Consider the following 25,255-nt stretch of genomic DNA (forward strand, 5'->3'; position numbering starts at 1 on the left):
AGGCCAACAAACTAAAGGGAAATACAGTGATTTTTTTTTTTATTGGAACAAAACACCTAGACTCCGCCTACAACCACATTTCTGCTAAACTGAGCAGTACCTGGAGGACTAAAGGGAGTGAAAGAGGAGGAGCGTGGTGATAAACACTGTGACTGGTCTAACAAGCATCCACACTTTAAACGCCGCCTCTGCAGTCAGGTGTTTGTAAACAAATACACCGGGCTGTAGTCTTTTATGATGTCACCAATTACTGGAAATTTCAGACGTCACTGGAGGCAGGATGTGGCCAGGCTGGTGCCACCTAGTGCCTCCACTCAATTTCAGTTCTCTCCAGCGACTAGGCCAGGAATCGGAATACACTAGACGGATCGGAAAAACCCTGGAAGTGTGAGTTTGGGCACCAGCCAATCAGCGAAGAGTCATGCATTCTGTTGTTGGCAACAATTCCCGAGATCAAGGATTTAAAGAAGGAACAAAGAGAATGTTTGGTGAATTTTATCAAGAGGAAAGGAGTTATTGCCCTTCTTCCTATGGGATTCGGGAAAAGGTTAATATACCAGTTAGCCCCGTTAGCGGCGCATTACATACATCATGACCAATATAGCAACGATAGATTAAATGAAAAAAGTACCCACCTACCTTTGAGCGAACGAATTCTAACACTGGGAGGTCAGACAGTTTCTACAAAGTGAAACCAGCTGATGAATAAGGTTAGGCAGGATGCACATAGTTATGCAAAATATAGTTTCACTTTAATTATTATTATTTTTTTTATATGTATGTTTTTTTGTTTTTTGTTTTGTTTTTTGTTTTTTTGTGATTCTGAGGACCCCCTCAAAAACAAGATGGCGAGACATCTCAAGGGGCTTTTCCTCCAAACAAATAAATGTATTATACATTTATTATATGGACATAGCAATAACATTGGATTAGATCAGATGCATTGTTTTAAGTGTTATATATGTTTAAATGCTCTTTTTCAACATCTGTCCAATAGGGGGCTTTTAAAGAAGTTCAGAAAGCAATGAACATTTTTCAAAATACTGTAATTTAAGTTATAATGGTGAAAAGTAACTAGTTTTGATCATTTGGGCCAATTCAGCGAATGACCTGAGGGTTCACAAAAATGGGTTCGAGGGCTGCATTTGGTCACCAGACCATTGTTTGACACCCCTGGAATAGATGAAAAACAATGGTAGAAGCAATAAGTTAATAAAATAAAAACAAAGGAACAACTTTAAAGATTAAGAGATGGTGATGACTGGTGAAGGCCTGCCACCTGTTTGTCTCCATGCAGATTTGATTGCTTTCCCTCAAATGTTACGCTGTATGGCATCAAGCTTTTCTATCTTGCATTTATTCAATTACAGATGAAAAACATGTCACACATTTCAGGATGTTTCAATCTTAAATTATTTTCAAATGTGAGACAAAATGTGCAGACCACAGACAAAAGGATAATCATATGAGATTTTAAATCTTGCAATCCTCCAAGCGCAAAGACAATAAGTTTTTAATACTTTTGACTTTTCAGACTAAGCCAAGAGCATACCAGAGACATGTTTTGGTTGTTTAGCTTGTTGTCTGTCTCAGTGCCAAAATAAAAATTGCATGAACACTACTTAATTCTGAAACGATTATTCCATGCGCCTTACCATTTATGTTTGAAGTTACATCCAAATGGCAAACTGCAAGTACGTTTGCTCCCGTTTGTAGTTTTTCCACACAATATTATTCAGAAGAGGATTTGGTCAGAGGGATTAAACTTTATTTTTATGACTTGTCTGTGTTGTTGTTATGTTTACTTAATATTACAGATTATAAAGATTTCATCGATGCAACCAGAATAAAGGGCTCTCACAGTCTCACAGGCAGTGTTGGAAGGTCATTAAGTACAAAAGTAAAAGTGCAATACTTAAGTACAAATTTTACATTTATGTACTTTACTTAAGTACATCTTACAGTGGATACTTTTTACTTTTACTACATTTGAGAGCATGTATCTGTACTTTCTACTCCACTACATTTTAGATCAAGCCTGAAAAGTATAAAGTAATTTTCTTTATGGTGTGAGACCTTTTGAAATGTAGCTGAGACTTATTTTTAGTAGATTTAATTTGAGTTAATGTCCCAACTTTGAACAGACAAACACAGACATACACAAAAGCAGCTAGAAAAATTAAGAAATCAGTAGAATCACTTAAAATCAGCTAAATTCTTTCTCAAAATCACCACATTTCATTCATTAATTGTTCTCAAAATCTCTTTTTACTCTTAAAGTACATTTTTAAACATGTACTTTAATACTTTTTTTTTCATGTGATACTTGAGTAACTTTTGTATCTGTACTTTTTCTTAAGTAACAAAACTGAATACTTCATCCACCACTGCTCACAAGGGAAGTATACCAGCTTCTAACTTTTCAGTATAAGTGAGTATTTATGTAGGCAAAAAACAAAATGTAAATAACTAGTTGTCTAAAATCAAACACAAAAAAATGCTAAAAATGCTAAAGTATGCTAAGTATGTGTTTTGGACTAGATCACCACTAAACCATTGTCTGTTTGAGTTTTTTTTTATTACCCCAGCCTTAGAAAATAATAAATAGTATGAGACAATAACAAAAACAAACAAGAACTTCAGCTCGATTTTGTGACAATGGTACAACTTTAAAAAGTACATAGGCCATTTAAGATGCAAACCTTGAACAGTATACAAATATATAAAGTACATAAATAACTTTTGTGTGTACCCGGTGGTGGTACAGTATAGTATCTGTCTCCTTGAGTTGGGCTTGAGTGGTGCTTTCTAGTGAGGTCAGTTGGGGTGAAGCGAACGCGGCTCCACTGCAGGCTTCATACAGTATGTAGGAGGTACACGCGAACACAGGGTATATCTACTCTGGCAACTGCTGCGACTCCGTGACACATTTATCCACACTCCCTATACACACTGCAAAAAATGTTAACTCTATAGCCCTATTCGCATGGGATAAGTTTTACCTGTTGACCTTTGGTGATTTGCAATAATTGTGGAGGATGCCTGAGATTTTAATCATGTCTGGAATGCGACATGTCTGTAATTTGTATATAAGTATAAGTATAAGTATAGATATAAATTACCCCGCAAGTTACCAGTAATATTTCGCCTAACACAGACGTCCAGTGATAAAACTAGTCCCATGCGAATCTGTATCTCAGTGTTTGTTGTTGTAATTGCGCATCATTTCTATCTCTTTTCTTTCAGCGTTCTTTTATCTTTCAATCTCAGTCAGTGTCAGTAAAATTTATGGACTTCACTTATCTCGTGCAAATGTGCTGCAAGTAACACTACAGCATTACCAGACGTCCCCAGGTTGTACTTATCCTGTGCAAATAGGGCTTTTGGCTACGTTTACGCATAACCTTGTATGTTGAGAAATGAATATTTCCCTCCCTCCATTTTCCAAAATAACATCATGCACATGTTTTCAAAAAAGTTTTCGTTTACATCAAACTGCATAAATACGCCATCGAGCGCCGTCATAACTACACCACACCTCTGGGCGGCAGTGTAGGAAGAAGGAGAACGCTCTGCAAGCCAATCAGAATCCTCATTTCGGCAAGAGCGCATAAAGGAGTCGCTTCCTATTCCTTTCTGAACAACAAATAAAACAAATATGACAATAAAATTGCTGACCTCTGAGCCTCATTTTTCTCTGGTCATGATATGATTTATCAGCTGTGCGTGCAAATGCAAACACATGAAAAGTGTTTGCACCAGAAGAAATGCGACTGCTGCTCTGAATGCTCCATGATCATCATCAGAGCAAAAGGGAAACATTAGTCACACTTTTGGCGTGTCAGCTCCTAAAACTCCGTTTATCTCACTTTACACGCAAATGCCAAACCGTAGCTTTCCAGAATCTCCACTCTCGCCGGAGTTTTTAGAAAGATTTGTTTTCAGAAGCAAATTCACTGTTTGTGTGTAAAAGATGGGAACAAACGAAGGGAAAATACCTGTGTACTTGTAAACAGGGTCTTTGTCTATATTTTCTCGACGATATTTGCAACATAGTAAATGGTACGAATTTGTATCTCTGTGTATGTGTATGTTGGATGCACCAATACCTATACTGGTATCGAATATCCGTGACGATCCAGGAAAAATTGCAGTATCGGGTATCAGTTCCACGATATCGGTTCAAGTCGATATCCTGGTTGGACTCTTTACTGACTGATCTAGACCCCGGACATTCAGTTTCATGGTGTTTGAACTTTAATTCATACAAAGCTGTTCAGAAGTCACAGTTACATAACACAATCAGATTTTTTATAATAAGTTAACTGTAGTTTGAGAGAAAAAATACATTTTCAATAACTACAATGGTATCGGTTAATATCAGACATTGGCAGATACTTATAAAGACAAAAACCTGGATCGGTGCATCCCTAAATAAAATATATAGTAAATAGGTCTTTTTTCCTACACTCATCAGAGGTGAGATTTGTTCTTTTTTTCTGTAAATAGATTTTCTGCCATCTTGTATTTTATATGTTAAAAGGGTTAGGCAAAGTAAGTGTCGAGCTTCATTCTAAACCCCCTTTCAGCCTGTAGAATAACCAGAGAGTTATGCTTTGTTTTTGTGTTATCCGTTGTAACATGATTAATGATGATGCCAACTCACCGAAGATAACTAACTAAGTGGTCACATTTTATAGCACTTTTCCACCTTCACAGCACTCAAAGCACTTTACATCACTTTACAACCACTCACACAAACTCACTCACCGGTGTACGCAGACACTGGGGGCGAGGTGGGTTAAGTGTCTTGCCCAAGAACACAACAACAGTATTCATCTGTGGGAGCTGGAACCAATGATGTGGCAAGATCAAGTTTCGAACAGCCAACCGAGCCACTGTTGCCCCAATATTTAGCTTTTTCTGTAGTCTTGATGTAATTTAGTTTAGTTTTGTTTATTTAGTTAACATTTATTTAAAGGTGCATTGTGTAACTTTTCTGGTGGAGAGGCTGCCAAATGCTTTTGCTCCATGGAGGTGTTATTGCTTTGTCTGAAATGTTTCAAGGTATGGTATTACACTTTTCTATCTTCATGGAGACCAAAGCAGATCAAGTTACAGTTCAGATCTGTGGATTGGCAACCCCGCTCACAGTCAGAATCATGGATCTATAATAAAAACTGGATAAGGCATTCCCCCTCTCTCCCGGCTGGCGACGAATTAGTGGCCGCTCCAGGTACTGCAGCTCGCAGGAGCTTGAACACGGAAAGAAATTCTCCCATAGAAGCATAATGCATTTTTTGAGAATTCAAACTGTCCGTGTTCGGCTGACAGAGCATTGACAACTTTCACTAAGGTTGGATTTTGTAGGGATTCTTTTCTATTTTCTATTTCTTTTGTATTTTTGAACAATAAAATCACCTAAAATTGAATAAATGTAAGGTAAAACTTCCAGACAGAGCAATTGCCCATGGAAATAAGCAGGTGACGGACCCCAACCAAAAAGTTACATAATGCACCTTTACCTAGCCTGATTCATTAGCTAGTTTCACTTTGTGGAAACCGTCTGACCTCACAATGTTAAAATTTGTTCGCTCGACGGGTACTTTTTAACATTTAACCAATCGCTGCTATTTGGTCGTGACGTATGTAATACGCCACTAACGGAGCTAACTGGTATATTAAGCTTTTCCCAAATCCTGTAGGAAGAAGAGCAATAACGTCTTTCCCCTCGACAAAATTCACCAAACATTCTCTTTGTTCCAGCTTTAAATACTCGATCTTGGGAATTGTTGCCAACACTGAATATATGGCTCTTTGCTGATTGGCTGGTGCCCGAACTCGCACTTCACAGGTTCTTGCAATCCGTCTAGTGTATTCTGATTCCTGACCTAGTCAGTGGAGAAACTTTTAACCAGCAACATGTTTAGTTTGTTGCCATGGATTTATTTTGAGATATTTTGGACAGTTTTTTTTTAACATATATAATTTTAAGGTTAATTGAAGAAGTCCAAGTTGGTGGTGGGACTTTTGGCTCCTTTATGGGATCCAACTCTTTTGGATCTGTTCAGAAAACTGCCTCTTTTACTATTTATTTATACGACCAAAGCCAATGCGATGAATCATTTTAACAACAAACTAATCACAGAGAGAAATAAATGACCAAGGCTTAGATTTGTTTAAAATGATTCAAACTGAGAGTGGGAGTGTGTGTGTTTACTCTTTGAAATTGTGCATAATCCAAATAAAACATTGCACTACAACACTCACAATGTTAAAACTGTTATTAAGATGTATTTTTCCTGCACAAAGCTTTCGTTCTATTCCGGATAATCCACGAGTCCTTCCCTAACCATGTACCACATCAGCCCACTAAGACCTTAGCTGACCTACATCCTTTTCCCCATTCTCTTCATCTCTTTTTCGACACGGGAGCTAGAACAGTTATTATTTTGTCTTTGTTCTTCCTGCGCCTGACCTTTCCAGCGAAGCATCATGGGAAATAAACTCTGTATCCACCTTTTCCGTTGCTGTCTGCAAGAGCCAAACTACCAGCGGAGAAGTTCACCCTGTCACGAAGTGTATCGTCACGGTGACAGAGAGAGGGAAGGGAGGTTATAATTTAAAGTTTACATTGCGTAACTTTGGCATTGAAGCAGGAGTTTGGATTTATTTCGACAGGGGTCTTGTCACGCTCAGATATTTGAACCGAGATGTCAAAAAATCTGCATAATGAGAGTTTATAAAGAGCTCATATTATGCTATTTTATTATCTATGTTATAATGTTGTTTCCTCATCAAAAACAGACCTGGAGTTGTGTTTTGTTTCATTCACACATGTTTAAATTAACACTCAAACTCTGCATATTTAGGCCGAGTTCGTCTCTCAAAAAGAAACCTGTTCCACCTTGTGATGTCATGTTTGATTAATTTATTTCAGTCACAGGTTTATTCTGACATTATTCCACAGACAGTCGTATTTAACATACACAGATCGAAAAGGTGGAGGCTGAAGCTTGAACTTTTTATGAATTTACCCTTTATTCCTTTGTCAAAACATCATCTTGACACCAATTCATCTTCATAAATACAGCAAGAGGAAACAAACAAATCAGTAACAGTACAACAAAGTACTACAGCACAAACTAAACATCATAATTCATGTATCTGCCCAGAGTTAAACATTTAAACTTGTTTATAAAATGGAAAAGAGTGATGCACAGTTTTAGGTTTTCTGTACAGTTATTCCAGAGCTCCACCCCTTTAACAGAGACACAAAATTTCATAATGTTTGTTCTGATTTTCTTTTTGATAAACATGGCCGTACCTCTGTAGTCAGACTGGTGCCACCTAGTGCCTCTGCTCAATTTAATTTCTCTCCAGCGACTAGGTCAGGAATCGGAATACACTAGACGGTTCATAAAAACCCCAGAAGTGCAATTTCGGGCACCAGCCAATCAGTGAAGAGCCATATATTCTCTGTTGTCAATGATTCCCGAGATGAAGTATTTAAAGCCGGAACAAAGAGAATATTTGGTGAATTTTATCAAGAGGAAAGACGTTTTTTTCCCTTCTTCCTATTTGGGAATTTTTGGGATTTGGGAAAAGCTTAATATACCAGTTAGCCCCGTTAGCGGCGCATTACATACGTCACAACCAAATAGCAGCGATTGTTGAAATGAAAAAAGCACCCGCCTCCCATCAAGCAAACTAATTCTAATACTGTGAGGTCAAGACAGTTTCTATGAAGTGAAACCGGCTGATGAGTCAGGCTAGTACCTCTGAGCTCATATTGGCTATTTCGGATTTTGAACATATTCTGTAATGATTTTGACAAGAGATTGTTGTTTACTTTGAACATGATTTTCAAAGTGTAAAGGTCGACTAAATAGTAAAATTTCAGAGTTTGAAGGTTTATAAATAATGCATTGTTTGTTTCATTGTAAGGTGATCATGTGTTGCTCTTATTGTCTTTGGTGGTAATACAGGAAGTGCGCCTCTGTGATTTTCAAACTCCATACACCTTCACTAGAATCATTTGGATGATTTCAGACCTGGAATTGCCGATCTCTACTGAATAAAGGGTAAAAGGTCGCTGTTAACTTGAAAACTACTGCTACATTTTGAGCTTACAGACGAAAAACAGACTGACTACAAATATAGGGTTACTCGAATGAATGAATTAATGAGTGTGAATGAAACAAAACACAACTCCAGGTATGTTTTTCATGACATAACAAAATTCTAACATGGCTAAAAGCTCACAAGAGTCAATTCTGTGTAATGTATGACCTTTAGGTATTGAAATGCAGTTTGGAATTTCATTTTTTGTGGTAACTCCAAACCAAAATGTATTCCAAAGAGATTAATTTAGTCTTCTTCAACTTGTATGGTTCTTTTCTAGTATGAGATTTAGTTTTGATATTAGATTGAATAAGAGTATGATGGTATTACTTCTTTTGACAATCCTAACCTTCAGTAAATAGAGTGTAGTGTTATGCTTGTTATATTGAGGCACTCAAGCAGCACTTCTATTTTTACATACTACACAGCTCTGTGAAGTGTCTTCTCAAACCTAATTAGTCACACAAGGCTTATTTTACATGTTTACTGAAATATTTGATGGTACGAGTTTGGAAATGGGAGAAAGCTTTATTAATAATGTCAAAGAACTACATACTGATCTGTACAATTATATTTTCTTTTTGAAAACATAGACATGGTTTACACTTGATAGGCCGTGCTGCATTCTCACATATCACCACTAGATGTTGCCTATGTTACTGCTGTCTGATAATGTGCTGTAATTAGCCCATTGTGGGAGAAATTAAGGTTCTCTAATCTTAAAATAATGCTTTTTTTCATATGAGCATTTAACTCACATCTTCAGTCAATCAAACTTTATTTATAGAGTGGTTTTCATACAAATAATCCAACACAAAGCGCTTTACAGTGATCAAAAACAATCCCACACTTCATTACATTTTTTTTTTTCTTTTTTCCAACTAACTATCTGAAATCTGGAAATTTATTCTGACTGTCTGGAATCTGGGACACTAACTCTCTGGAACCAGTACAAAAAGTAAAAAGAAACCCTTCTGCAACATCAGCACATACAACAAAAACACAGTACAGACATAATCGACAAGACTAGCAACCGGGTAGGACAGGGAATTGGAGTCTTCATAAAGTAATGGAGTTGTCAAAAGTATTGAAAATCTGACACTAATCGATACTAAAACTAATATCGAAACTAGATAATGCAATAATTAAAACTGCATCACTCGTGGTCATACTTCGTCTCATATTTATTCTGTTTATGGCGTTTGTTTATGTGGTGCTTTGTGTTGTGTTGTCCTGTTCCTTTTGATAAAGCATGTTACCCCTGTCCCAAGACAAATTTCTCCCATGGGAGACAATAAAGGATTATCTTATCTTATCTTATACTCATTTGAACAAGTATCAGCTCTAAAAAAGTCACATTCACAGGACAAAATGAAGCTTTCCTGAATAGTTTTAGAATGATCTTGAGGTGTATCAGAACAAGTATAAGAGCACATAGACTAGTGTACACCCATGGACCACTATGGAACCTACCTGGCCACATGGTAAAATAAGAAAGTATTGTGATTTATTGTTGAAAATCACATTGTATTGTCATTAGGGGTGTGCAAAACTATCAAAACATCAATATATCGAAGCATTTAATGTGATGATAGATCGATATTGGCAGCTGTAAAATTGATAAATTGAAAGCAAATTAAATATGGATGCATTCACAATTTCAGGAACACTGTACATGATTAAGTTGTTAATGTTTACATTTAGTGTTATGGTTCTTAAGAAAAATAGGCTGACTAGTAGAAAGCACAATGCACTCCTCACTAATAAATAGGTGTACAAAAATACTGACATATCAATATATCGTTTCGTTTAATTTGACGATACAATATCGATATTATGGGCTGTTGTATTGATATATCGCCAAGAGTATTTTTTGCTATATTTTGTTAAATTATTTTGTTACAGCGCCACAGTTTTGTTGCTTGTTTAGTGGAAGGAAACTAGTTTTTACAACACATTTGATATTTTCATTGTTTAGATGATTAAAATGTTTGTGTTTCATATGAACTTTGCACAAGAAGTGGTTTAACAAAGACTTTTAGTATCACAGCCATGATTTAGTGTTTATTTTTTATTGAACCATATCGAATCGATTTGAAATATATTGTATCGTATCGTTGCCTATGTTTCAAGGTATGTATCATATCGGCAACTTCTTAATGATACCCAGCCCTAATGATCATGGTATCGGAATCAGTATCGAGCATCGAGTCTATTCCTTAGTACTGAAATCGAGTTTGAAATTGTCATTTTTGATTCTGGGTTCCGGGCAAAGATTTGGTCACAATTTCTTTCAAATTCACACTCAGCCGTTACACTGTGATGCTGTGAGTAGTGGAGCCCGCGTGCTGTGGTGTGAGCGCGTGTGAACATGTGGCGCGCTGATTTCAGATGGCACAAATAATACATAATAACCCGAGACAGCTCATGTGCAGATGGGAGAGGAGTCAGTGCAGTGTGACCTACTTCTGCACAGCCCCACTGCACTACTGTGGTTTAAGCGCTCATGTGGACGGGTCAAGGTTAGCTCAAGGCTACTACTCCCTGCACACGTCATCGAGACTCATTTAAGGGCTGAAATGATTCTAAATTCAGACAAATTTTTGAAAAACTCACACATTTGGACAATAGTTCTGCTGTCTATAACTAATCTGATTAATTCTTATTACGTAATCATGCATTTACAAATTAAAAAGTACACTGTGACTATTTCGATTTCAATGAGATTTTATTGCCATTGTACAAAATACAATGGAATTTCAATAGAGCACAACTGTATTTGTGCACTCTAAAACATGCAATATCCAGAGAAAGTGCTCCACTGTGTTTTTAAACTCCATACACCTTCACTAGAATCATTTGGATAATTTCAGCCCAGGAATTTCCAGTCTTCACTGAACAAAAGGTAAAAGATAGACGTTAACTTAAGAACTACTGCTTCATGACATCACAAGGTGGAAGAGAGTATTTTGAGTGACTATTTCAGTTTAGATGAGATTTTGTTGCCATTGTACAAAATACAATGAAATTTCAATAGAGCAAAACTGTATTTGTAATCAACACACTGTAAAACATGGAATATCCAGAAAAAAGAGGTTTGATTCAAGGCAGAGCAGTCAATGTAAGACAATTTCAAGCACCAGACTTTTAGCTTCATGTTATTCTGAGTACAAAAATTTCTAATATCTATGCGGTTTTGCTAAATTATTCATTTAAAAAAAGTCAGTTTCATAAACAAAATACTTTCAATAGTACTCTAGTCCTGTCTGAAAAAGTCACCTGTCTAAACAACCACACCAAATGTGTAAATTCCAAATAATCTGAATCTAATACTTTTATTTATTTCTAATATATTTTTGTGTTTTCATCTAAAGATTAGAGCATACTACATTGTAAAAGTAGCACAAAATACTACTATGTGCTGTTTCTAATAATGCAGTAAATATTTTACCAGTCACAAACCCTGAAACTGTCGTAAGTGGAGGATGCTGATTGGCTGCCTGAAAAGTTGTTCTTTAGCTGAAAATCATGCATGTGAACTCCAGTGAGGTTACAAAGAGTTTGTGAGCGCTAAGCTACTTTGTGTTTCTTCTTTCTATTTTCACAAGTTGAAAATCGGGGCAGGGCATCTTTAAAAGTGTAAGTTTTCTGGTGGAGGGTCGGTCAAATGCTTTTCTCCATGAAAATGTTATTGCTTTGTCTGGGGTGTTAGAATAGAATGAATGAAAGGAATCGAAATTGGAAATGTCACCCTGTCCGTACACTTCCAGTCTTTGAGATGTGATCAATACTGCGCTCCAAATGTAAATGTAAAACGTAAGAGTGTAAAATGTAAATACACACATGCAAATACTGCACTGAGAAACTCTATACTACACACAACCCCAACCCCTCCTACCCACGGGCCTTTTTTTTCCTGCATCTTTTGTTTTTATGTACTTATTGTTCTTTTGTTGTTGTTGTTTTTTTTTGTTTGTTTGTTTTTTTCTCTCTTTGTATGTGTGTTAGTCTTACATTTTGTTATGTCTATTTTATTAATTATGTGCTGGGTATCCATTCCCTAAAAAATGAAAATAAATAAATAAATAAATAAATAAAAATAAAAATACTGCGCTCCAAGGCCAAAGTTTCATCCAATCTCCAGTCTATGGCCGCTAGCCTTTCAGTGATGTTTTCCAAAATGCGGTGTGAGACAACCGAACCTTCCATAACACGGCTCATAGTCACATTTTGACAGTTCGTAGCTTTACTTTCCATTTCAATCTCAGTCTGGGAAGCCAAGTGGGGTGTTGAAAAGCTGCCTCGGTAATTTGAACAGCAAAAGACCTGTAATCATGGTTCCAAAAAGGTAAATGTCTTCTACGTCCTCCACGGAAAGAGCCGCCAGACACATGACGTGCCAGTTCTCCAAGCCACCCATTGTGTAGCCATCCAAGGAGGGGCACCCAGGTTCGCCCGATCCTGAGCTTCTTCTTGAGAAAATGGCGTCACTTGCGTTTAGAGACCAACTTATCAAATCCATAGTTAATTTAGGTTCGGAGAGCAGACACTAGACTAGACGAGACAGAGAGGCAAAGCAGGGAAGATAAGATATGCAGGAGAGGAGAGAAAATGCATCTGCCCTCGCCAAGAGACGAGACAAGAACGCTATTTCACAGTAAACCTTTCTATCACCAGACAACTACAGGTCAGATCTGTGGAGAGGTGACCCCACTCAAAGTCAGAATGCTTGTTTTTATAGGTATTTTTGAGCTATAAAACCACCTGTAGTTGAATAAATGTAAGGTAGAGCTGTTTAATGTCACACTGTGGAACATTCTCGGCAGAGCAATGACATATCCATAAAAACAAGAAGGTTACATAGCCCGAACCAAAAAGCTACACAATGCACCTTTAATAAATCACTTTTGAAGTATTGACATTGACATTCACATTTAAATTTGAGCATACTGACCTGTGATGACGAGTTTGTATGGGACGGACGCCTCGGTGAGCATGGTCTGCACGTGCCCACTGAAGAGCTGCAGGGCCTGGCCACGCCCACTGTTCGGGTTCACCAGGATCATGACCCGACACGGCCGCCTCACCTCTGCGTACACTGCACCTGTGCACAAAAGGAGGATGGGGGTCAGACAACTATAGCTGGGTTTCAAATTACATCGTGACTCAGTTTGCATAATATAGGACCCCAACTGATGCTGGCAGTGACTATTTTTAGGTTTGTTTACATACTGTATCTTCACACACACCACTGTTACCAGCAGGTGGCGGTGTCATTATCAGAATAAAACTAAAATATACAAGGAGATATTAACTAACTGTATGTGTTTTTGAGTAAAATGTCTCTTGCCAAAGAACTGATATATTGTATAAGCAGGTCTTGAGGTCAAAATAAGTCCACTGTGTCCTGTCTGATAATCTAGAAGTGTGCGTTAGTATGCTAGTTGTTGTCTTTACCATGACAGCAAAACTCTACCTCTGAAAAGTAAAAAAAAAAAGCATTTATAAACTAGGGGTGGTACATGTATTCATGCTGAACCGTTTCAGTACAGGACGTTCAGTTCGGTACAGGGCAGTGCATGTGTGAGTTTGCGCAAGGTGTGTGTGTTTACATTCTGCCACTCCATGTGCAGCTACACTGAAGGCTCGGCTCTTTAATATTCACGACTAAATTCGTCTGTGATTGGGGTAGCAGTGTTTCCCGCAGCGCTTTATAGTTAGGGCAGCCACCTTGACAACAATTGCCCCCCGTCTTGACTACGTCCACATGAATCCTTGCAAAACTACGGTCCTCATGCCCCGGTCCTCAGTCTCGCCTTTCGCCTGCACAGAATCTCCACCCCCCCCACTCTATACTCCCCCCCCATTGACATTGTAACTGCAGCAGATCTGCACTTACTGCAGACAATGTGGACAAGTTGTTTTTTCTGGCCAAAAATATAGTATATAGTATATAGTAGTATTAGTTTATTTTCTTCGGTCAATTAACATAATCATGCATCATATAACAATGATTTAACAAAAAACAAATTATGCAGTTAATGCAAATCAATAAGGTTTTTGTATAAACCGAAGGGGTTTAGGCTGAAGTTTAACACTTGTTTTGCCAAACCCTATTAACATAGAACAGGATTCAAGATGGCAGAACTAATTACAGAAAACAACAACAAAAAATAAATAAATAAATAAAATCCTCTTTTATGAGAGCAGGAAAGGAAATGTTCTAAAACTAAAACTTCATGCTGGAACTGTTAGTGCTGCACTTTACTTTTTGAAACGTTTTGCTTACTGTTTACAAATAATTATTTTTTTATAATATTTCATACAGTTGTTGCTTATTTGAGAATATTTTATTTAACTTATTAGTATTACCAAGCAACACTTTGCATTTATTTTATTTTCCCGTTTGTATAATGATAAAAGAAATTGTTGGTTTAATAAAAACACAAACAAACAAGAAGTAAATTGTTTTGCATTTTGTTCTCATACTGTACCGAAAATGAACCGAACCGTGACCTCAAAACCGAGGTACGTACAGAACTATGATTTTTGTGAACCGTTACACCCCATTATAAACTCATCACGGTGAATAATTAGGATGCTCAGAATGCATAAACTTTGAACCACTGCAATCTGTATAAAATGAACATGTTCTGCTTTTCATATTTTTAAGACAGTAAAATCAGTTACAGGGCTTTTTTTTTGCCAGCATACAAATGTAACTTAGCATGCATGATCAAAAAACTCCACAAATACTAAAGGACGCCCTCTCCCTGAAGGTCTGACACTGAGTACATGACAACAGTAAGATCATACCCACAGTGACAGCGATCGCCAAAGACGATTCATAAAGTTAATACGACATCCAAGAGAAGCCAGGGAGAGTTTTTAACACGAGAAGTGATCTGACAGCGCCCCCTAGAGCCTGCTGGCCTTTTGCTCTCGTCTCGAAGGGGGACGTGTAGTGACTAAGCTTTATTATTATTATTACTGTGGGAGGATGCTCAGGGCCGGAGAGGTGAACGCCGACTCCTGCACACACACGGCGGTCTGGAGCACGGAAGATATTTGTCAGAAATAACAAGGCAATGCAATGAGGAGATATGCAGTGAGCGAGACTATAAAGCGCATTCATTTAAAAGATTATAGCTCTGCCGTGCACTGTCTGCTCCTAGCGATCATAACTGAATCTAGGATGCTACTAGCTGTCATAAGTCATAATAAAAGCTGTCATAATTACTATATTGAGTTAGTGTTTAATAAATGATGGATGGAACAATATTTCAGGGCTCGGTAATTGTTGTGTGGAGCTTTTCTACCTTTGCTCTAATAGAACTTTTTCTTTTTTGTAATAGGCCTATACAGGAAGATTTAAGTGCTAAAAAGTCAAATAATTCACTTCTATGGCTCATTATAGATATCAGTGATGTTTTCTAATGATATAGTACATTTCCAAAAGGGTTTATTTGGGTTTTTGTGCTTTAGAGTTTGTGTGTGAGTGTTAGTAAGCCTATAAGTACAATAAATATTATCATGATCACTTCTGAAGCAATAGTATATGACACTATCATAGGCCTAGTCATACACTGCGTGAGAACACATATGTCTTAAGCTCTCTGGACTAGATTTACTTCTGTTTACTTTGACTAACTACTTTTGGACTTGTTCACAGAAATCGTCCACCCTAAACACATGGCATGAGTCTGAGAACTTATTTCTATGAGCAGACAGAGTGAATATGCAGGCATGTTATGTGAGGTGTGTGGTCTTTCACCTGAGGCTAAATACACAGTGATGTCTATATGCACAGCTGAGCGCAGAACAAGCTTTTTGAAGATACACAGACCGACCCAGGCTCTCATGCGCACAGACAGAGGCAGGAGGAGATGTGTCTCACTGAACATGATCCAAATTGACAAACGAACGTGTCAAATAGCAGCTCAGTGCTCGTTCATATAGATAGGCCTAAGTGAGCTGAGCACTTTTTACCCAATTTTAAGAACTGTTACTGTCACCGCAGACTGTGTAGGTTAGCCTGAGGTCACTGGCATTCACACCACACTGTCCCCGCTCCAGAGAGAGAGGAGTCGCTCCAGAGAGAGAGGAGCCGCTCTGAGACCTCCCGTTTGGAGAGCTCTCGGAGCGGCTGTTTAATGTGAATCAGAATGTGATTGTCATGTTCACACCGGCTCGAATGCTTATATAAAAATCAATCTAACTAATGGCAGTGTGAAAATGACCTCAGAAAGTCCTTTTGGGTTTATTAGTAGGGCTGGGTATCATTCAGAAGTTGCCGATACGATACATACATCGATACATAAGCCACGATACGTATCTCGATACAGTGAGCTTACAAAACAATATGATTCAATATGTTGTATTTCAAATTGATTCATTTCAGTTTATTTATTTCAGTCACAGGTATATTTTGACATTAATTCATAAACAGTCATATTTAACATACACAGACTGAAAAGGTGCAGGCTGAAGCTTAAGCTTATTATGCCTTTACCCTTTATTCCTTTGTCAGAGCTTCATCTTGACACCAGTTCATCTTCATAAATACAGCAGGAAGAAACAAGCTAATCAGTAACAGAACAACAAAGTTCTACAGCACAAACTAAGTCTCATATTTCATGTATCTATCCAGAGTTAAACATTTAAACTTCTTTATGAAGTGAAAGAAAGTGGTGCACAATTTTAGGTTTTCTGTACAGTTGTTCCAGAGCTCCACCCCTTTAACAGATATACAAAATTTCATAATGTTTGTTCGATACGGTTGAATAAAAAATAAAGGCTAAATCACGATTCTGATCCTAAAAGTCTTTGTTAAACCACTTATTATGCAAAGTAAATATGAAACATACACATTTAAATCATCAAAACAGTGAAAATGTCAAATTTGTTGCATGAATGAGTTTCCTTTCACTAAAAAAGCAACAAAACTGTAGCTCTGTAACAAAATAATTTAATAAAATACCAAAAAATACTCTTGGCGATATATTGATACAGCAACCCACGATATCAATACTGTATCATCACATTAAACGATACGATATATTGATATTTCAATATTTTTGCACACACCTATTTATTAGTGAGGATCTCATTGTGCTTTCTACTAGTCAGTCTAATTTTCTTAAGAAACATAACACTCAATGTAAACATGAACAACTTAATCATGTTCAATGTTTCTGAAATTGTGAATGAATCAATATTTATTTTGCTATTAATAAAATCACACTCTGAATTGAACATTTAGTTCATAGTTGTAGAAGGCAAAGGTTTGAGAGACTTCCGAGCAAGAATCTTTGACTGGAGTATCAAACTACACAGATTCAAGCACAAGACCTTCTGACTGTGAGAAAGTCCAAACTACATGCCAGAGTTTCCACCAGAGTTTTGTTGTTGAATGTTGATAGAGAAAAGCTGTTCCAGTCCACTGCCAGCTCAGTCCTTGTTATCTTGGCCCACGTCAACAGAGGTATAATACTCCCTACGCTGGACGCTGAAAATTCTCCCTTCTTGAAAATACTGGACATTGGACAAATTTCAACATTTTCTTTAAAGGGCCCATCTCATGCAAAATAACTCTTTTCACACTGTATCTTATGCACATTTACAAGCACAATTTGGGTTTTGGAACATCCATTACACAATAGTTATGAAATCTTACTAATTTCTTGGAGGCAGTTACAGACCAGGGACTGTGAAAGGCCGACTATTGCTCATCCCCCCGTCCGTCCTGAGAAAGCACAGGCTCCGCCCTCCAAACGTGGCGTAGGCTTTAAGTGAGCCGCCCTTCCTCCGCCCATCTCATGGAGGGGGGTGGGAGTCAGGCGTGCGCCCTGATAACAGTAGGAATAAACTTTTATTCATCATGGCGATACAGCTCGTTCAGCCACATGTGGGTTTTGTTCAGTTGTGGCGTGTAGGGAGGGTGCTGTATGGGACCGCTGGATTGTCGGTGTGTTCGCAGTGACTCAGTTGTTCAGTTGTGTCTAGAAGTGGCACATTGCACTCGCTTTTTCGGTTCGTTTGTTCGCTTTTTTGGTTCGTTCCTCGTCCGCGTGGAGTGATGAGTGTGTCTGTGGGTGTTTTACGCTGCGCGGTCGCTGTCTGCTCCGTGTTTGTTTGCGTGCGTTGCGGGTGGTACGGCTTTGTAGTTTACTGAAGCCATGCTGGGACACCTGAGTGGATTCATGTATAGAGCGTTCTGGCTTGCGGGGCGCGCAGTCGGTTTTTGATGGGGTTGGAGGCTTAAGAGCGAGTCTAATAGCCCGGAAAATACGGTATATTGTGTACACTGCAGTGTATAACAATTAGCTTATGTTGTCCCTTTTGTTTAGGTGTTCATGTGGGAATTGTCAGCCGATGCAGGGGTGGAGGCGGGGCGGAGGTGATGGGACAGGGGTGGGTGTGAAGCGCTTTCTGCATAGTTGTAGCCGCGTCATCGTTGTAGCAGCTTTAGTTCATTGTCACGTGGGAGAGTGGCAGAAATACACTGCAATATGTTAAAAAAAAACACCGAATCAATCTAAAAACCACTTCGGCGACATATACAAGGCCCACACATCACTCTTAGAAGGTAGAAAGCTCTGAAAAGTTGATTTTGCATGAGATGGGCCCTTTAAATACCAACAAATCATGGATGGTTGGATGCTGCTGTCTAATAAAACTACCACCTCTGTTGCTCGTTCTAATATTCATTTTAATATTTTAATATAAATTAGTTTAATCTCTTGAAGTTTGAACCTCATGATGTAATTCGTAATATGTCCAGACCTCTAACATCATGTAATTCAGACTTTAATCCTACACTGGAGTAATAGACCTACAAAGGCGAAGTCACAGGATCCGCTCCCTGCTTAAATTTCCAGCACAAATCCATATTTTAAAAGGATCAGGTTTAGCCCCCTAATTGTCATTCGGCCTGTTACTAAAAAAAGGACAGGAAGAACCGCTCCCCTCCCTCCCTCCCTCCTCCCTTCGCTTTCGGAGTTTGGAAACTAGCTATCCTTGAACTTCCGTAGCGGACATTCGAGACGCTATCAAACGAAATCGGAACTGACAAAAAATGATTTAACTTCGGGGCTTTTCGAGGACGCCGTTTTCACTCTCTATTTCCATCACAACGTCGGGGCCACAGGTGACGGCGACGGGCGCGGGCGATAAATCAGATTCATACGAAATGAGGAGGAATGAGTCGGCGTTCTCCATGGGAACAAAATTATCTTTATGTCAAGAGTCGAATCCGTTCTTTTTACAGAGTTGGGCCTCGTTAGTCGTAATTTGTTGCCGTTGGGTCTCACTGCAGTTTTCTGGTTAGTGAGGAAAGAAAGAGCGAGTGTCTGAGGTGCAAGGATGACAAGAAGAGAGGGAAGAAAGGAGAGAGAGAAGGGGTGGGTGAGAAAAGGGCAAAGAGAAAGGCAAAAAGAGAGGGGAGAGAGAGAAAGAGATGGAGATAAACAGAGAAGAGGGAAGGAGGATAAAGAGATGAGAGAAGAGACAAAGAGAGGAGAGAAAGACGGGGGGAGACAGAGAGAGAGGAAAGCAAGAGAGATGAGAGAGGATAGAGAGAGAGAAAAAGAAAGAGAGTGAGAAAGTGGGAGAAGGAGGTTGAGAGAGAGAGAGAAAGAGAGGGGAGAGAGGCAAGACAGAGGAGAGAAGCGAAAGAGAGAGGAGAGAGAGAAAGAGAAGGGAAAGAGAGAGCAACAAGGAGAGAGAGAGGAGAGAAAGAGAGGGAGTCAAAGAGAGAAGAGGGAAAGAGGATAGGGACGACGAGAAAAAGAGGGAGAGACAGAGAGAGGGGAGAGAAAGAGAGATGAGCGAGGACAGAGAGTGCAGAGGAGAGAGGGAGGAGGGAGAGGAGAGAGATACAGAGAGAAAGAGAAGACAAAGTGAGATGAGAGAGAAGAAAGAGAGGAGATAGAATGTAGAGAGAGGGGAGAGAGAAGGAAGAGAAAAAGAGAAGAGAGAGGGTAGAAAGAGGAGAGAGAGGAGAGAGGCAGGAGAGAAAGAGAGAGGAGAGAGAAGGTGAGAAGCAAGGGCAGAGAGAGAGAGGAGAGAGGGAGAAAGGGAGGAGAGCGTGAGGAAATAGAGGAGAGAGATACAGAGAGAAAGAGAGGGGAGAGAGAGGAGAGAGGTAGGAGAAAAAGAGAGATGAGGCAAGAAGGGAGAGCGAAGCGAGAGGCACTAAAACCCAGAGAAACAGAAGTAGAGAGAAGGAGAAAGGGTTGAGAAAGAGCTTGAGAGAGAGAGACAGAAAGAGCGATGAGAGAAATAGAGAAAGGATGGAGAGAGAGAAAGAGAAAGAGAGAGGAGAGAGGAGCTGTCTTGTGATGGATGATGGCGAGGGGAGCGGACGATTCATTAGATTCACACAGCGTCCGTGTTCTGGATGTGAACAAAATCATAAGTTCTATCTGTCAGGAGTCCTATCTGTTCTCGTTACACAGTTTTTCCTCGTTAGTTGGAATTCGTTGCCGTTGGCGATAGGACTGGGGATCATTAAAAAGTTGCTGATACGATACATATCTCGATACTGTGCACTTTCGATTCGATGCGATATATTTTACACATCAAAACAATGAAAATGAGTTTATTTCCAACAAAACTGTATCGCTGTAACAAAATAATTGAGTAAAATATATCAAAAAATACTCTTGGCGATATATCGATACAGCAGCCCACGATATCGATACTGTATCGTCACATTAAATGATACGATATATCGATATTTTTGATATTTTTTGCACAGTCATAATTGGCGCAGCCTCGATCTCTCTGCGGTTTCCCGGTTAGTGACGAAAGAACGAGCAGGTCTGAGGTGCGAGGATGACAGGAAGAGAGGGAAGAGAAGAGAGGGAAAGGGAAGAAAGGGAGGAGAGAGCGAGAAAAGGGCAAAGAGAAAGAAAGAGAGGGGGGTAGAGAGAGCGAGAAAGAAAGGTGAGTGAGAGAAAGAGGGAAAAAGTTGGGAGAGAGAGAAAGCGAGAGGAAAGAGGGTGAGAGAAAGAGACGGGATAAAGAGAGGAGAGAAGAGAAAGACAGATGAGAGAGAAGAGACAGAGAGAGGAGAGAAAGAGACAGAGAGAGACAGTAAGAAAGAAAAAAGAAAGAGAGAGGAGGATAGAGGTAGAGAAATAGAGGGGAGGGAGAGAGCGAGAGAAAGAGAGGGGAGAGAGGGAATGAGGGGGAAAGAGAGAAAAAGATGAGAGAGAGAGAAAGAGAGAGGAAAGAGAAAGGGAGAGAGGGGATAAAAACAGGAGAGGGAGAGAGACAAGAGAAGAAAGAGAGAAGAAAAAGAGAGATGAGAGAGAAGAGAGACAGTAAGTAAGAAAGAAAGAGGGATAGAGAGAAAGAGAGGGGAAGAGAAGTAGAGAGGGAAAGGAAAGAGAGAGGAAATGAAAGGGGAAAGAGAGAAAAAGATGGGAGAGAGAGAGAAGAAAGAGAAAAGAGAAAGAAATATGAGAGAGAAGAGAGAGAAAGAGACAGAGCGAAAGGAGAGAAAGAGAAGAAAGACAGTAAGAAAGAAAAAGAAAGAGAAAGAAAGGGTACAGAGGTAGAAAAACAGAGGGAGGAGAAAGAGAGGGAAAGAGAGTGGAGAGAGGAAATGAGGGAGGAAACAGAGAAAAATGTGGGAGAGAGAGAAAGAGCGAGGAAAGAAAAAAAGAAAAAGAGATGACAGGGAAGAGAGAAAGAGACAGAGAGAGAAACAGTAAGAAAGAAAGAAAGAAAGAAAGAAAGAGCAGAAAAGAGAAGAAAAGAAGACGAGAGAGAAGAAGCGAGAGAAAGAGAAGAGAAGAAAGGAGAAAAGAAAGAGTGGAGAGAGCAAGAAAGAAAGAGAGAGAGAGAGAAAGAGTGAAGAAGTGGCCAACCTATGCTTCTATTCTTTCATTCATTCATTCACACTTGGGTCAAATTCACAAAGTGGGAAGAAAAAAAAAAAAAAAAGAGGCGTGAAAATTGCAAATCGATGTGAAAATTCTGTCCTGAGTCGTATCTGTTCTTGTTACAGAGTTTTTCCTCGTTAGTTGTAATTCGTCGCCGTTGGCGCGGCCTCGATCTCTCCGCGGTTTCCCGGTTAGTGAGGAAAGAGTGAGGAAGACTGAGGTGCGAGGATGACAGGAAGAGAGGGAAGAGAAGAGAGAGAGAGGAAGAGAGATGGAAAGAGTTGGAGAGTTTGTCCTCGTTAGTTGTAATTTGGTTGCCACGGGCTCGCCCTCGGTCTCTGCAGGTTCCTGGGTAATATGAGGAAGGATGGGAGGATGACAGGAAGAGAGGGAAGAGGGGTAGAGATATAGAAGAGGAAGGAAGGAAGAGTGAGGAGGAGACAGAGAAAGAACGAGAGAGGAGAGAGAAAGAGGAGCACTTAAACACAATACATTTATTATATGTCACTTGTCACTTAGACAAAGAGGGAGAGAGAAAAAGAGAGAAATAATGAAGGGATAAAGAGAGGAAAGAGAAAGAGAGAGGAGAGAATAAGTGGATCGAGAGGAAGAGAGAGGAGAAAGAGAAATGAGAAAGGGACAGTAGAGAGAAAGAGACCTATAACAATACATTTATTATACAGCGTGTCACTTGGTACCGAGAGAAAGAGAAAGAAGAGAGAGAGAAAGAGAAAAAGAGAGAAAGAGAGAGTGAGCAAGAGAAAAAGAGCGAGAGAAAGTGAAAGGAGAGAGTGAGAAAAGCAAAGAGAGAAAGGAAGAGAGAGAGAGAAAAGAGAGAGAAAAAGAGCAATACAGAGAAAGAGAGGGAGAGATTGAAAAAGAGAGAGAGAGAGAAAAGGAGAGCGAGACTAAAGGAGAGAGAAAGAGAATAGGAAAGAAAAACAAAGAGGGGGGAGAGAGAAGAGAAAGAGAGAGAGTAAAGGAGAGAAAGAGAAAGGGAGTGAGAAAAAAAGCAATACAGAGAAAGAAATGGAGAGAGCAAAAAAGAAAGAGAAAGAAGAGGTGAGAGAGAAAAGCAGTGAGTAAAGAAGAGAGAGAATAAAAGAGAGAGAGCAAAGGAGAGAAAAAGTAAAGGAGAGAGAGTAAAAGAGAAAAGGAGAGTGTAAAGGAGAGAGAGTAAAGAATAGAGAGACAGAAAAGGAGAAAGAAAGAGCAATAGAGAGAAAGAGAGGGAGAGCAAAAAAAGAAAGAGAGAGAAGAGGAGAGAGAGAAAAGAGGAGAGAGAAAAAGAGCAATACAGAGGAAGAGAGGGAGAGAGCGAAAAAAGAAGGGGAAAAGAGGAGAAAGAGAGAAAAGGAGAGAGAGAGAGAAAGAAGAGAGAGAGAGAAGGAGGGAGTTAAAGGAGAGAGAGAAAAGGAGAGAGTAAAGGACAGAGAGAGAGAAAGGAGAGAGTAAAGGAGAGAAAGACAGAAAAGGAGAGAGAAAAAGAGCAATGCAGAGAAAGAGAGGGAGAGAGAAAAAAGAAGGGGGGAAAGAGAGAAAGAGAGAAAAGGAGAGAGAGAGAAGAGAGAAAGAGAGAGAGAGAGAGAAGGAGGGAGTAAAGGAGAGAGAAAAGGAGAGAGTAAAGGAGATAGAGAGAGAAGAGGAGAGAGTAAAGGAGAGAAAGAAAGAAAAGGAGAGAGAAAAAGAGCAATACAGGGAAAGAGAGGGAGAGCGAAAAAAGAAAGGGGGAAAAGAGGAGAAAGAGAGAAAAGGAGAGAGAGAGTAAAGGAGAGAAAGAGAGAGAGAGAGAGAAAGAAGGAGGGAGTAAAGGAGAGAGTAAAGGAGAGAGAGAGAGAAAAGGAGAGAGTAAAGGAGAGAAAGACAGAAAAGGAGAGAGAAAAAGAGCAATGCAGCGAAAGAGAGAGAGAGAGAGAGCAAAAAGAAATGGAGAGAAAAGGAGAGAGAGAGAGCAAAAGGAGTGAGATAAAGAGCAATACAGGGAAAGAGGGAGAGCGAAAAAAGAAAGGGGGAAAAGAGGAGAAAGACAGAAAAGGAGAGAGAAAAAGAGCGATGCAGAGAAAGAGAGGGAGAGAGCAAAAAGAAATGGAGAGAAAAGGAGAGAGAGAGAGAGCAAAGGAGTGAGAAAAAGAGCAATACAGGGAAAGAGAGGGAGAGCGAAAAAAGAAAGCGAGAGAAGAGGAGAGAGAGAAAAGAGGAGAGAAAAAGAGCAATACAGAGAAAGAGATGGAGAGAGAGAAAAAAGAAAGGGGGAAAAGAGGAGAAAGAGAGAAAAGGAGAGAGAGAGAGTAAAGGAGAGAGAGAAAGAGAGAGAGAGAGAAGGAGGGAGTAAAGGAGAGAGAGAAAAGGAGAGAGTAAAGGAGAGAAATACAGAAAAGGAGAGAGAAAAAAGGGCAATGCAGAGAAAGAGAGGGAGAGAGAAAAAAGAAGGGGGGAAAGAGGAGAAAGAGAGAAAAGGAGAGAGAGAGGAAGGAGAGAGAGAAAGAGAGAGAGAGAGAAGGAGAGAGTAAAGGAGAGAGAGAAAAGGAGAGAGTAAAGGAGATAGAGAGAGAAGAGGAGAGAGTAAAGGAGAGAAATACAGAAAAGGAGAGAGAAAAAAGGGCAATGCAGAGAAAGAGAGGGAGAGAGCAAAAGGAAATGGAGAGAACAGGAGAGAGAGAGCAAGGGTGTGAGAAAAAGAGCAATACAGGGAAAGAGAGGGAGAGCGAAAAAAGAAAGGGGGAAAAGAGGAGAAAGAGAGAAAAGGAGAGAGAGAGTAAAGGAGAGAAAGAGAGAGAGAGAGAGAGAGAGAGAGAGAAAGAAAGAAGGAGGGAGTAAAGGAGAGAGTAAAGGAGAGAGAGAGAGAAAAGGAGAGAGTAAAGGAGAGAAAGACAGAAAAGGAGAGAGAAAAAGAGCAATGCAGAGAAAGAGAGGAGAGAGAGCAAAAAGAAATGGAGAGAAAAGGAGAGAGAGAGAGAGCAAAGGAGTGAGACAAAAAGCAATACAGGGAAAGAGAGGGAGAGCGAAAAAAGAAAGCGAGAGAAGAGGAGAGAGAGAAAAGAGGAGAGAAAAAGAGCAATACAGAGAAAGAGATGGAGAGAGAGAAAAAAAAGAAAGGGGGAAAAGAGGAGAAAGAGAGAAAAGGAGAGAGAGAGAGTAAAGGAGAGAGAGAGAGAGAGAGAGAGAGAGAAGGAGGGAGTAAAGGAGAGAGAGAAAAGGAGAGAGTAAAGGACAGAGAGAGAGAAAAGGAGAGAGTAAAG

General features: G+C 39.4%; 1 protein-coding gene across 1 annotated transcript in view; it reads right to left on the bottom strand.

Moving 5' to 3' along the window:
* Positions 1-25,255, bottom strand: part of LOC110160669 (sphingosine kinase 1) — a 62,984-nt gene that overhangs the window by 13,999 nt on the left and 23,730 nt on the right. Inside the window, exon 3 of the mRNA XM_055152923.1 lies at positions 13,079-13,228. Within this exon, the coding sequence (XP_055008898.1) occupies positions 13,079-13,228 (150 nt within the window). The remainder of the gene's footprint in view (positions 1-13,078; positions 13,229-25,255) is intronic.

Source organism: Boleophthalmus pectinirostris, unplaced genomic scaffold (genome assembly GCF_026225935.1).
Source record: "Boleophthalmus pectinirostris isolate CB_2022bp ecotype Guang Dong unplaced genomic scaffold, ASM2622593v1 HiC_scaffold_17, whole genome shotgun sequence".
Lineage (NCBI taxonomy): Eukaryota > Metazoa > Chordata > Actinopteri > Gobiiformes > Gobiidae > Boleophthalmus > Boleophthalmus pectinirostris.